The 13,649-nt window shown below is 53.4% G+C and overlaps 1 protein-coding gene across 1 annotated transcript in view; it reads left to right on the top strand.

The window, feature by feature from the left end:
- LOC118770295 (lysine-specific demethylase RSBN1L-like) overlaps positions 1-11,129 on the top strand; it is a 39,445-nt gene extending 28,316 nt beyond the window's left edge. Inside the window, exons 4-8 of the mRNA XM_036517881.1 lie at positions 4,935-5,072; positions 5,772-5,914; positions 8,386-8,553; positions 9,218-9,326; positions 9,777-11,129. Of these exons, the coding sequence (XP_036373774.1) occupies positions 4,935-5,072; positions 5,772-5,914; positions 8,386-8,553; positions 9,218-9,326; positions 9,777-10,430 (1,212 nt within the window). The 3' untranslated portion in view covers positions 10,431-11,129. The remainder of the gene's footprint in view (positions 1-4,934; positions 5,073-5,771; positions 5,915-8,385; positions 8,554-9,217; positions 9,327-9,776) is intronic.
- Positions 11,130-13,649: the final 2,520 nt, after the last annotated feature.

Raw genomic sequence — 13,649 nt, forward strand, 5'->3', positions numbered from 1 at the left:
TGTGTGTGTGTGTGTGCGCGCCTGTGTGTGTGTGTGTGTGTGTGTGTGTGCGCCTGTGCCTGTGTGTGTGTGTGCGCCTGTGCCTGTGTGTGTGTGTGCGCCTGTGTGTGTGTGTGTGTGTGTGTGTGTGCCTGTGTGTGTGTGTGTGTGCGCGCCTGTGTGTGTGTGTGTGTGTGTGCGCGCCTGTGTGTGTGTGCCTGTGTGTGTGTGTGTGTGTGCGCCTGTGTGTGTGTGTGTGTGTGCGCCTGTGTGTGTGTGTGCGCCTGTGTGTGTGTGTGTGTGTGTGTGTGTGCGCCTGTGTGTGTGTGTGTGTGTGTGAGTAATTATTAGGTGACCGCGCAGAGTGGCTGCTCTCTTTTGGGCCGCTCTGCAGGCTGTGGGGTGTGAGTCAGTCTGTGGCGTCAGGGCCGCTGAGGGAGCTGGATATTTGGCAGCAGGGAGAGGCTCAGCGGCCCCTGCCAGCCTGACCTTTGAGAGGGAAACCGGGGCAGTGGCACCCCAGCCCCGCCTCTCCCCTGCCGCCAGCCCCGCCCCCAGTCCCAGCCCCCCCCCCCCCCCCGGGCGGGTGCTGGCGTCGCTCCGAGCGCGGCGGGCGGGTTTCTGCAGCTGCTGAAAGGGCAGCGGCACACTGAAACACTAAGCCGCCATTATCTGGGTCAGCGCGTCGCCGTGCAGCCTGGGAGAGGCACGCTCATACCGGGCGCCGGTGGCCCGCTCTGCCAGGGAATGCCCTCTCTCGCCTCTGTTCCGGGCTCCATCTCCGAAACGCAGCCTGGGGGCTCCTGTGTGCCCCTCACACACCTCAAAAGGCCAGCCCCCAGCACAGAGCAGGCACGGTGCTGTTACAGGTGTCAGCTCACCTGTTGCAAATCCAGGTGGACGTGCGGAACTCGCTGTGACCTTTGGCGATGATCCACTCCATTCATTTTTAATTACTTCCTTTTATGCGCGGTGTGGCAGTGAATGCTTATTAATTTGTGAAATTGGCTGATAAGGGGCTGCTGTTTTTCCCCATGAGCAATAATGTAATAAAAAGTAGCAGGAAACATGAAGGCTTGTGGGTTTTTTTTTTTTTTGGCTGCCGTTTCATCAGTACCCGCTGTATGAAGGGGAGTGCTGGTGTTTGTCCTGTGTGATTTGAGGACAGAGAGATGTTTCACAGTCACACTCTGCATGGGGCCAAAGAGCTGCCCCCCCGCCCCCCAAATCACACCACTCAGGGACACCCTGCCATAGCTGCTGTTGCTGTGTTCAGGTCAGTCAGCTAGCAGCTGTGCCCCACAGAGTTCAGGTCAGCTATAAGACTGCAGTCCTCCAGCCAGCTGAAAGCATCTGAACGAACACACAGGAGCTGAACTCATTAATTACTGTTTTTTAGATTTTATATTATCAGACGACTCTTCACACATCATCAGTTTATACAGGTGGATACGTATTGAGGCCACCTGGGTTAAGCTCTTTGCGCAAAGGGGCAAGAGCAGCGGCCCACCTGGGAATGGAACCTATGTCCTTCTGGATTACAGCTCGCTGTGCCACAGTAAGGCTGTTAGTTTTACTCTTGTGATGTGTGGGTGTAAATGCTGCAGCGTGAGCTCGGCTGTGTGCAGGGAAGCCCTGTTAGCGTGTAGCGGCTGACTAACTGAATGGTGTAATAACAGAGCATTCATTCTCTGAGAGCTCTGACTCACCTGCGCCCCCTGCAGTGTGGAACACCTACCTGCACCGCAGAGGGGCCCATTATTCAGCCAGCCAAACGGTGGGAGTATGACCCGGCCTGGGGGGGCGAGCCAGGCTGGGGAGTGCAGCTGTGATGCTCTGTCAGGTGTGTGTGCTGGTGTGTGATTGGCCCTTTGACTCACACAGGCAGGTGATGCAGGTGAGGGCGTGTGCACTGGTAGGGGGGTGTCGGGGGTCACGGGGTTGTGGGGTCGGTGTGCAGACGGGTGTTTTCGCACGCCCCCCCCCCCCGTGCTGAACTCCCTCACCCCGCTCTGGCCGCTGTGCTCTGACTCAGCGCCATAAAAGGCTGAGAGCGCGGCCAGCCCCCGCCCGGCGGGACAGGGGAACAGAGGCGGCCTGTGTTTGGGGTTCACGCTGGCGCTCCGAGCACAGGAAGGCGAGCAGCAGGGCATGGCAGCGCAGAGCCAGAGCCACATGTGCTGGGGGGGGCGAGGGGGGCGAGGGGGGGGTCGCCTCTGAAGTCACAAAGCACAATTACACCAAAAAAAACAGCCAGACGTCACCCTCCAAGCCTCCCGGCTCCACTGGCTCCGCTTTCCGAGCCGCACGCTGCTGAAGGAGATGCTTCTGACATCTGCCCGGCAGACAGAGGCAGGACCGCCCCCATCTGCCACGGCGATCGCCGGGATTGGTCACGTGGCAGGAAGTGGGTGTGGCCGTGAGGAGTTCACCCCTTCTGCTCCACGTACCATTGGCTAGATGCGTTCTCTCTGATCTGGGATGTCTCTGCTGTGGGGAATTGTGGTTGCACGGATTAATGTCTCTATTGTTCTCTTTAAATTTTAAGAGAAATGTTAAAGTTGTTGTTGTGCCTAAAAAGCAGCTTTATGAGGTTGGTAAATACTGCGTCCCTTTGAATGGTGATGCTCTGTGGGCCCACAGCATCTCCTTGAAACCTGAATTCTTGAGTACTTAACTTTTTTGTTGTTATTTTTGTTCTAAGACAGAAGGTGTCTGCTGGTGCAGGACGCATCTGTGAGGTGCTTGGCACAGACAGAGACCCGGTGTGGGAGGGGTTTGAGGTCACACTCTCACTTCTCTGCGTCACAGGTGACAGGGTCAGGGGTGAGGTCACCCCGTATTTAAACAGATGTGACCTGTGCACCTGTATCTACTCCCACAGATCACAAGGGCAGAGGTGTGTGTGTTTTACAGCTCTGTACACACTGTGCTGTGCAGAAAGGAGTGTGTTTGAGGGACCACACACTGCTCTTAGCACTGTGTGGTCCCTGGTGCCTGTGTGTAACAGCGCTGGTGTTTTGGCCCTCCCCCTGTGGGCTGGCCTCTGAAGGGGGGTGTAGCTATGTGCCACAGGCAGGCGTCGAGTCCCTCTCTGGGGTGTCCCTCTCTCTCCTGAGCGGCATGTACATCTCATTACGTTACTATCAATTTGTGACTTACATGTGTTGCAGTTTTTACGTGTTATTCATTTACGCAGCGATTCTGGGTTAAGTACCTTCACTAAGGTTACAGCAGGATCGAACCGGGAACCTTTCGGTTACGAGTACTGCTCCTTCCTGCTGTGCCACACTGCCGCTGTGTAGTCATGTACCTGTGTTACCCATGGCGCCCTGTGCCACACTGCGTACCTGTGTTACCCATGGTGCCCTGTGCTGACTCTCCCAGCAGCTGTGTTTCCTGCCCACTCTGCAGCTTCACCTGCACGCTTCCAAACCTTCCCCTTGTAGAGCGCGATTTACGCCAGGTAACAGCGAGACTGTTCCGGGGAGACGTTGTACCACTCCACCATGGCGTCACGGAGGTTTTACGGCGGTTAATCAGTTAGCAACGGTGTTTAAAATGGTCTCACGTTGTGGTGCTCTGACGAGCACGTGGAGAGTAATGGAGCCGTAATGGCGGCCCTATGCTGGAGCCGTAATGGCGGCCCTGTGATGCGGCTGTGCTGCAGGTTTTGTGAATGGGGGAAGCGGCAGTCTGTGCGGAGACTGAGCCTTGCTTGCTGTGGCATTCTTATGCCTGCCTATCGAACCCCGTCAGTGCGGGGGTGTGAGCCGTGAGGTCATCACTCAGACTGAAGCCTCTGCGCGCTGAGATCAAAAGCATCATGCGGTACTGTAAAAGTGAGGGAATGAGGGAGATCGAAGGAGCCCGGGGGGGAAATGGAAATCGAGTCATAAACTTGAGTAGCGTCTGTCTGTCACAGTGGACATATCCCTGACTGCAGGGGGAGTAGCAGGGAGTGTCTGTGGAGAGCTGCCCCCCTGCTGTGATGGGGGGGGGGTGTTATGCGTATGACTGTTAGCCGTAACTATTAAACTATTTCTCTGCAGATGAGAGATCCAGCCAACATGCCAACTCCAGTGAGTTCATAAACGACCGCACAGCTCCTAAATTTTGATGGGCAGCAGTGTGGCCTTGTGGTTCAGGCTCTGGCGTTCTCCCCGCATGGCTGCAGACGCCATTGCTAGCTCAGTTACTCCTGCCGCTCACTGGAGTACAGCGCTCTCGCTGGGTTACCTGTGTCCTGGAGCATTGTGGGCATTGTGTGTGTCCTGGAGTGAGTAAATATTGTGTTTGGGTATGGAACAGGAGAGCACTTTTCCCTGAATAAAGGTATTGGCTAGGCTGCTGTGTGATGCCTGTGTTTGTGTTAGACAGGTAACAGAGATGAGCGTGTGAGAATGTGAAGGGTTTTGGCAGTGTGGTACCCGCTGTGTTTGTAATGGAAATGAGAGGATCGGAGACGGGTGCTGTGATTGGCTGTGTGGCTGTCCTGTGAGGTGAGGAGGGGTGGTGGAGTGGGATAGCAGCGGGCGGGGCGTGGGGTAGCAGCGGGTGGGCGGTAATCTCTCGCGGGGAGCAGTGTTTGATCTCCTGCTCCGGCACATGTCCCCGCTGCGGATGCATTAATTCTCTGGGCATGGCCTCGGTCCACAGATAAGCATTTGCACAGTCTTTCCTTTTTTCATTTTTAATATGCACAATACATGCTTGTCTATTTTTATGCAGCTTTAATCCGTAGTTTTAAATCCTGTGTGTGTGGTTGCCTGCTCAAAAAGCAGTGGTGTGATGCAGATTTTGGAAGGTGAGGTTGTGACCAGTAAGTAACCCCTCTCTCTCTCTCTCTCTCTCTCTCTCTCTCTCTCTCTCTCTCTCTCTCTCTCTCTCTCCCTCTCCGTCTCTCTCTCTCCCTTGTTCTCTCTCTCTCCCTCTCCCTCTCTCCCTCCCTCCAGGTAAAGAGAACCTACTCACACGGGACGTATCGAGCTGGAGCTATGAGACAGATCAGCCTTGTGGGGGCGGTGGACGAGGAAGTCGGAGATTATTTCCCAGAATTCCTCAGCATGTTGGAAGAGTCGCCCTTTTTAAAGGTGAGTGCTGAGTCGGGGTGTCGGGGGGGAGGCAGCTGGGGTTTCTGCAGGAATAGCAACAGCACAGCGCAGTCCAGCTGACAGGCCGTAGGGGAAACGGGAGCTGGGATTGCAGAAGGTGTGTGTTTGTAAAGGAAATTTCGGCCATCCCATCATGAGCGCTCCTCCAAACCTTGAACTCCGTTTTCTGTGGCATGCACGCTGCTGTTACCATAGCGACCCTGGAGGCTGACCAGGTGACGCTCCGGGGGAGACTGTGGGCTCGGTGATGAGTCGGAATAGGTGTGGTGTGGGATGACACCGCTGACAGCTCCTCGGGGCAGAAGTTTTCCCCGGCGCTGACAGGCGTCTCCGGGGTTACGGCTAGGGGGCTGACAGGGAGGAATGTGTCTTATTTTCCACAGTGTTTCCCACGCATGCAGGCAGGCTGGCGAGGTGAAACCCAGCATGCAGTGTGTTTCTGAGCTCAGTAGGCAGCCGGACAGAAATATTGTGTGTGTGTGTGTGTGTGTGTGTGTGTGAGTGAGGTGCAGCTGAATTCGGGGACGGTGTGTGTGGCGGGGATGAATTCGGGGACAGTGTGTGAGGCGCAGCTGAATTCGGGGACGGTGTGTGTGGCGGGGATGAATTCGGGGACAGTGTGTGAGGCGCAGCTGAATTCGGGGATGGTGTGTAACCCCTCTCTCCTCCCCTCCCCAGCGCACCCTGCCCTGGGGCACCTTCTCCAGCCTGAAGCTGCAGAGCCCCATGGAGAGTGACGACGGGCCCATCATGTGGGTGCGGCCGGGGGAGCAGATGATCCCCGTCGCAGACATGCCAAAGTCTCCCTTCAAAAGGAAAAGGTAGGAGGAACCAAACCCTGTAACCAGTCTAACCCTAACGCGCAGCAGCCACGGAGGCAAGTTATGCCTAGTAAAGTAGTAAAGTTGTGCATAGTAAAGTAGGTGAGTTTTACCTAGTAAATTAGTAAAGCAGGTAAGTTATGCCTAGTTAACCAGGCCTTTACAGTGAACCCAGCAGCCAGTAATTTACGTCAGCAGGCGGTTTCTCTCCTTTTGATTTGCTGGGGGCCAGACTTTGTGTGTAATGTTACTGTTGCTGAAATGCGCTCTGTCTGCCTTTTGGGATTTTCACACTGACTGCTACATCAGCAGCAGTGTGTTGCAGTGTAGGTGCTGCACTGGGCTGCTCTCTGTCCGGTGGGGGCTGCAGGTGGGGACTGCAGGTGGGGGCTGCAGGTGGAGGCTGCAGGTGGAGGCTGCAGGTGGAGGCTGCAGGTGGAGGCTGCAGGTGGAGGCTGCAGGTGGGGGCGGCAGGTGTCAGGGCTGCTGGTGTGGTGCAGCGCTGCAGGGAGATGATCACTGTGCATCGAGTACCTGCTCTGCTGATGTATTAAATGTCACCAGAGCAGGTGTTTCCTCGCAGTGATGGGCAGAGGTGAGCGGCACCGGTGCTCTCTGGAGCGTCTCCTCGCTCTCTGGAGCGTCTCCTCGCTCTCTGAAGCGCCTCTCGCTCTCTGAAGCGCCTCTCGCTCTCTGAAGCGTCTGCTCGCTCTCCAGAGCTCGCTCTCTGAAGTGTGACGTCCTGTAAGTATCATGGCAGTCAGGCCTGGAGTGCGGTGCCATCCTGCAGGTTACCCGGCTGGATCTGGTGTCCCAGCGTCTGTGTTAGACACAGTCTAGTCTGATCTGAAACGGCAGCCTGTTGCAGAGCGGGGAAACTGCAGAGCGGCCGGGACCGGATTTGATGGGCACGGCTTTTAGCGCTGTCTCGCTTCTGAGTGTATTCAGTGCAGTTGCGTGACGTATGACGTCAGAAATAAATTTGAGCTCGGCGATCTGGTCTGCATCGATTAGTGGAAGGAAACCCTCATCCCGCCTTTAAATGAGCCACAGATCCCTCACCCTGGAAACTACCCCAGACTGCGCCGTCCTGCGTTCCTGTGGAACGCGCCATCTTTGTACTTCCCTCAGCCGGAGGAACAGAGTCAGACTCTGGGTTCTCCCCGGTTTTCGTGTGGGCTTGGCTGAGTTTGGGCCTGCATGTCTGCCCTGCAGATCCGGGTTGTTGCCGCAGGAACAGCTGCATCAGCAGTAAGCTCTGAGCAGAGCAGGCATCCCCCTGTCCTGCTCACCACAGTCACTGTTTGGCTGTGGTAGTCTGGATGCAGTAGCAGCAGTGATGGCTTTTACTGTAACGGGGGTGTCAGTGACGGTTAGTGCATGAGGAGTCTACTGACAGGCTCCCCAGGCATGCTGGGATTGAAGAGACTAAGGAAGGACTCCAGTTCCATTTTCAGACATAGCTTAGGGCAGCAGTTTATTTACTATGGAGCCTGTTTATGCCAGTTTAAGTTTATTATACTAGGTGAGTACTTTGTGATTTGGAAGGACTGCAGTATTGCTGTAGGTAAACAAGGTCTCAAGCTTTCTCCATCAGCACTCTCAGAATGGGCCTAAAGCTTTCTCAGTTCATCCTATAGTTATTCCTCCCAGCAAACCATTCCGAACAGATTCCGGAAAGACTTCTCCTCCTCACACCTCCAAATCTGATCATTGTTATGCTAATTAAAACAAGAGAATCAAACTTTAGGCAGAGCACAATGTTTGTTCTACTACCAGAGGCAGAATGTCTCCTCTTATTCTCTGCACTGCAGAAACCCACTCAAACATCTGAACAGTGCTGTTCTTTTATTCCTTGACATTCCATTTCCCACAAATTTAGCCCTTTCAGTTCTACGGACCTGCTTTTGGGGAATGTATTTGCTCGTATGCGATTTGAGACTAGAGTCTGCTTAAGAAATATAGCAAATGCGGCGGTGAAATCTATGAGAATCTTAAAACGCTAATGAAAACACGATACATAGCATAAAATAAGTATTGTGTGAAAGGGTTAATGTTAATCCGCCTATAAAATAGATTGTTCACGAGTCCCAAATCTCGAGTCTGTGTCGAGTCTCAAGTCTTTTGAGGAAGAGTCTCAAGTCACCTCTCAAGTCACTGTGTGCGCGACCTAAGTGCAACTCGAGTCCAAGCAGCAAACCCGAGTCCCCATCTCTGGGGGGGGGGTGCTTTTGCATTTCCTGCGTGATGCAGTGTGCAGGTGTGAGGCACAGGCTGGGAGAGTGTGGAGGCCGTGTGGTTGCATTCTCCAGACGTTCTCCAAACATTCTCCAGATGTTTTCCCTCCAGCAGCGCTGTCTCGCTGTTGGCTTTTGTGGCCTTTTCCCGGTTGGCAGCTGACTTGGGAACAGAAGGAAGATCTGCCTTGTTAATTCCTCAGGTGTTCTGAAGGCGGTGCTCTGTGTCCGCAGGTCTACCAATGAAATCAAAAACCTGCAGTACCTACCTCGGGCCAGCGAACCGCGTGAGATGCTGTTTGAGGACCGGACGCGGGCCCACGCCGACCACATCGGCCAGGGGTTCGAGCGGCAGACCACGGCGGCGGTGGGCGTGCTGAAAGCGGTGCACTGCGGAGAATGGTACAACCCGCATACTCGCACGTGCAAATACATGCACACACTTAAATTTACAGAAATACACGCACTCTCATGTTACATGCACTCACACATACTCATACACACACACACACACCTGCACACACAGCCACACAGACATGAACCCATGCTCACACACACCAGCACACAGTCCTGTACTGACAGTATGTGGCTCACTCACCAGTCAACCCCTCTGCTGGTGTCTGTGAGGTTAATGTTTATGTGCCGTCAGGTGGCCAGTGATGAGCTTTGGATCAGTTTGAGAACTGTCCGTTTTAGTCACATAACAATCTTTCATTCCTTTCTGTGTGTTTGCTCCTGGTTTTGGAGGATTCGGTGTAAACTGTGAGATTGGCAGGGAAAGCGCAAACTGTGTGGCATGCACAGAAAGGTGTTTCACGTCCTGACCAATCCGTCTCTCCGCTCATGCCCACATCAGAGACACTCCGCTTACATGGCTCGAATTCAGCGGCATTAGCTCTGATTAACCAGGCCAGCAGAGTGCTGGGATTTCAGCTGTGTGGGAGCTCTTTATACAGAATGCTGATGTGTCGTATGGGGTCTGTTTTCCTGCGCACTGTAAGTGGTAAGTGAGGGTAAGTCCTCCAGGAAAGCTCTTCTGATCGCGAACATTTCGTCCTCTCTGCAGTGGGGATCCCCCTCGAATAACCAAAGACGTGATCTGCTTCCACGCCGGAGACTTCGCCGAGGTGGCGCAGAGGCTGCAGCTGGACCTTCACGAGCCGCCCCTGTCCCAGGTGAGAGCAGCTCCCCAGGGCCTCCCCTCTCAGCAGCACTGCCACCTGCTGGCAGAGCGCAGAACTGCGTGGCCCTGTGTTTGCGCCCACAGTCACTCACTCGTGCTTGTTTAGGTCAGGGATCGCACAGCGTCTCTCTGTGTTGTATGAGATGGCCATTCCTGTTAAGATCAGCGTTTTATCTAATGTATTTTACATGTGGAAACCCGTGGTGAGCGAGGGTCAGTAACGGGGTATCTGGGACTGTGGTTAAAAATGTGGGGAAATGTGCTGAACTCTTTCCTCCTCTGTACAGTGGTATATGCACCTGTAACGCTTTCCCTCCCTGTCTCTCTCCCTCTCTCTCTCTCGCTCTCTCTCTCTCTCTCTCTCGCTCTCTCTCTCTCTCTCTCTCTCTCTCTCTCTCTCTCTCGCTCTCTCTCTCTCTCTCTCTGTCTCTCTCTCTCGCAGTGTGTGCAGTGGGTGGACGATGCCAAGCTGAACCAGCTGCGCCGGGAGGGCATCCGCTACGCCCGGATCCAGCTGTACGACAACGACATCTACTACATCCCCCGCAACGTGGTGCACCAATTCAAGACAGTGTCGTCCGTCTGCAGCCTGGCCTGGCACATCCGCTTGAAACAGTACCACCAGGAGGAGCAGGAGGAGCAGGAGGAGGAGGAGAGAGCGGAGGCCAGCGCCGGCCCGGAGGCGGTGAGCGTCAAGCAGGAGGCCGAGGAACACCCGGAAACCCCCGCCCCCGCCCCCATCCCCGCACACACCCCCACCCCAACCCACACGGACTCCCAGCCCCCGAGGGACACTCCCCTTCCCGAAATCAAAGCGGAACCTGCAGAGGTACCCCTGGAGAAGAGCGCCAAGCAGCCCGCCCCGCCCGCACCACCCGCCCAGGCGGAGAGCAGGCCCAGACCACAGCAGCACCCCTCAGAATGTCGAACCGCTCCGGCCAAGCCCCCCGAGAGCCGGAGCCCCGCCCCACAGCCCCGGAGCGACAAATCAAAGGACACGCTGTACCCAAAGGCTCCCATCATCCCCCAGGACACTCGGCCACGCCCCTCAATAAAAGCCCACCTGCACGAGCAGCAGGAAGACTTTTTATACTGATTTGTACATATTGTTTCTAAATGGCTTTTTTTGTTTGTTTTTTTGTTTTTACAATATTAAAGGAAAAAAAAGTGTGATGTACTATATGGGTTATGTAAGCTCTCTGGGGCGAGCTAGCCCCTTGCGCTCTACTCTGTTACTGAATGAATACATAGCAAATGTAGCTTGTAACATTCCTCAGTGCCTGTCCGGAACTGTGAACTATCAAAGCACTTAGGGCCCACTGCACTGTCGTACTGCAGGTTTGAAATAAACAGGTCCTTAAATAATATATTTTTAAGTTGTAGGTTATAGATGTATTAGAGCTGACATGAACATATATATTTTTTGTAAGATGAGACAGAATTCTTTAAATGAATCCGGGCTTTTCCATAGAGCTTATTTATATCAATTTTTTTTTGTTCCATTTAAAAATGTCAGCACTGTAGTGTAAATAACTTTTTTTTTTCTAAACTTGTAGTGTGATTTATACTTAAGTAAGAACCTCCTAATAAAGGTTCACAATATTGGAACGTTGTTGTTTAAACAAGGGCTACACTGAACGAAGGGCATAGGGCGGGAAAGACTGAAGGAGAGGAGGGTCACCAGACCGCAGTGCGTTCTTCCATTATCTGATATATCCCCGAAAGTTCATGGTTACTCTGTGTAGAACCTAGACAACTATGTTTGAAGATAAATGACAAATTAAAGGCATAGGATCACCACAGAATTTGCTTCATAATTTCTGAAGTGTTAAGATAGGTGCTGTTTTTAAATGGGTTTCTAGATGTCGGTCTTTTCAAAAAAAAAAAAAAAAAAAAAAGAGAAAATGAAGCCACAAAGCAGCCTTACACTTTCTCCCCTGAATCCTCCTGTCCGATGGAGCCCCTCTCTGCAAATTTGATTTGGCTGAATTGTTTTAGTGTGTTGGGACGCTTTGCTGCAGAGAACATGCATTTTAAATGCAGTGTGAGCGATACCAGGCATTTCCTGTTCACATGCAGTGCACAGCGCTCAGTTCGGTATTTGTGTCTTGGATCAGAGGTATGAACTAAACTGTGAAGGAGGCAAGTGCTGAAATCTCCTCCCAAGGTTGCTGGGAGGCTGCCAGGTGGTCGCGCTGAAGCCGTGTGTTTCTGCGCTCTCCACGCCGTCCTGATAGAACAGAGTCGGATCTGATTGGAAGTTGCCAGAAGGCGGTGTGAAGTCTCTCTGAGAGTTAGCGGGATTTCTGGTTGTTAGCGCTGGTTCTGTGTTAGCGGGACTCCTGTTTGTTAGCGCTGGTTCTGTGAGTGTTAGCAGGACTCCTGCTTGTTAGTGCTGGCTCTTTGAGCGCGCCCTGGCTCTGCTGAGTGCAGTCAGAGCTGGAGTGGGATTAGCGCTGGGCTCTGCCGGGCGGTGCGTTATGCAAGACGCCCACACGCTTGAGCGGTGAGGATGAGCTCAGCAGTTCTGGAATGTGAGATTACAGCCACGGCGCCGATGCCGAGTCTGTACCAGGGAGACCAGAAAACACCTGCGCTGGGATCAGTCAAGGACAGGCCAGATGTGCTCCCTAGAGCTGTGGACCTGCTGGGGACTGGTCTGAGGTCAGCTTGTCAGTAGGAGACCTGAGGGCGTATCAGCACTCTTCTGGGCCTCGTGGGGCTGGTCCGACTTATCCTCAGAAACCTCCAAGGCTGTGGATTTGCACAAGGAGGGAAATCGCACCACGTTCTGTTGCTCTCCGCTGGTCCGTTGCGTTGTGTGTGTGTGTCCGTGTGCTATGTGTTAGAGAGCGCTTTCAGACAGGAGGGCCCAGCCTCAGCAGGGCATTGTGTGTTAAAGCTGGTCCACATTAGCATCCTGTACACGGCAGAAAGGTTTCTGTGTTCCAGTTGTGCTGATTGCCCATCATGGCAGCTAGGCTGCTGCTTCCTGAAACACGTACTGTAAAATTAAACTGACAACTGATTAATTTAATTCTTAATCACTAATTAAGAATTAATCACTAATTAAGAAACTAATTAATAATAATATACCTGATAATTCAGGATGTTGGCAAGTTACTTTACATGTCTGTCAAATACAGTGACCATCATGTGTGTCAGGCCACTTTAAAACACACAAACACGGCAGTGAAAAATGCTGTGATATGACAAGTCTGGCAGAAATTAGTACGTCTCCAGTTACCTCTCAGCTTTGCGGTCTTGACCTGGATATGGAGGGTGGGACGGAGGGAAAAGCTGAATGCGTGGTGGATAAAGGGGGGGGTCTGGTCCAGTGAAGCGGGGTGTCTAATGTGCGCAGTGAATGTTTGGCCTGTTGTCTGCTTAGCCCCTGAGGGCTGTGTTAGCTCTGTTAGCTCTGCGAAGGGAGCTGAAGCACAGTCAGTGCACAGGCGTGCAGCTCCGGCAGCTGCCAGTAGGGGGCGTGCTCTTGGCCTGCCTCCCGCACTGTGGAATGTCAGCAGGAAAACGGTGACCTCAGAATCGGCGCAGCTTCGGGAGGCGTGGCCCGCCCGGTCCAACGCGCCGCAGCGGCGTCTGGTGACACTTAGCGCCTCGGCGGTTTTGGGATCGTCCTCGGAGAGGGATTTAGCAGCCGCGCCGGCGCTTGCTTGAGAGACACCACACTGGGAACGGCCCACACACACGCACTCACTCACTCACTCGCATGCGTGCACACACACGCACACACTCACTCTCTCGCGCGCACGCACACACACACACACAGATGTGTCCTCTTACCAGCACTTGCTGTTCTGCAGACACGCACAGCACCACAGACCGACGAGCTCGGTTCACTCCCGAACACGAGATTAAAACCAGGGAGGTTCCTCTGCCGTAGCTGACCTTACAGCCGCTGCTGAGGACGGACACACACACACACACGTGTGTGATACACAGCAAGCACGATTCAGCTGAACAGAAAAAGCTCCATTCTTCAAACTAAGCACATTTAAGGCATTTAAGATGTTACAAAAATCGCAGGGTTCTTCTTCCGAGGCGGACATTTTATATTCATCCTGTCACTTTTTTGAGAATTTTACAAGGAAAACTGTCTGTTAGAGCTTGTTAAATTTTAACCCCGTTTTCAGGTGGAGTCGCAGCCCTGCTCAGCTGTGCACTGTGCTGAGTCAGGATGTGCGTTTGAGTTTCCGCTGTGATTCCAGCTGCTTTAGGTCAAGGACCTGAGGTGCCAGTGATGCTGTCTCACTGAGATTTCAATTCAGACTGACAGATTTAAACACTGCCATTT

The sequence above is a fragment of the Megalops cyprinoides genome, chromosome 23 (genome assembly GCF_013368585.1).
Source record: "Megalops cyprinoides isolate fMegCyp1 chromosome 23, fMegCyp1.pri, whole genome shotgun sequence".
Classification (NCBI taxonomy): Eukaryota; Metazoa; Chordata; class Actinopteri; order Elopiformes; family Megalopidae; genus Megalops; species Megalops cyprinoides.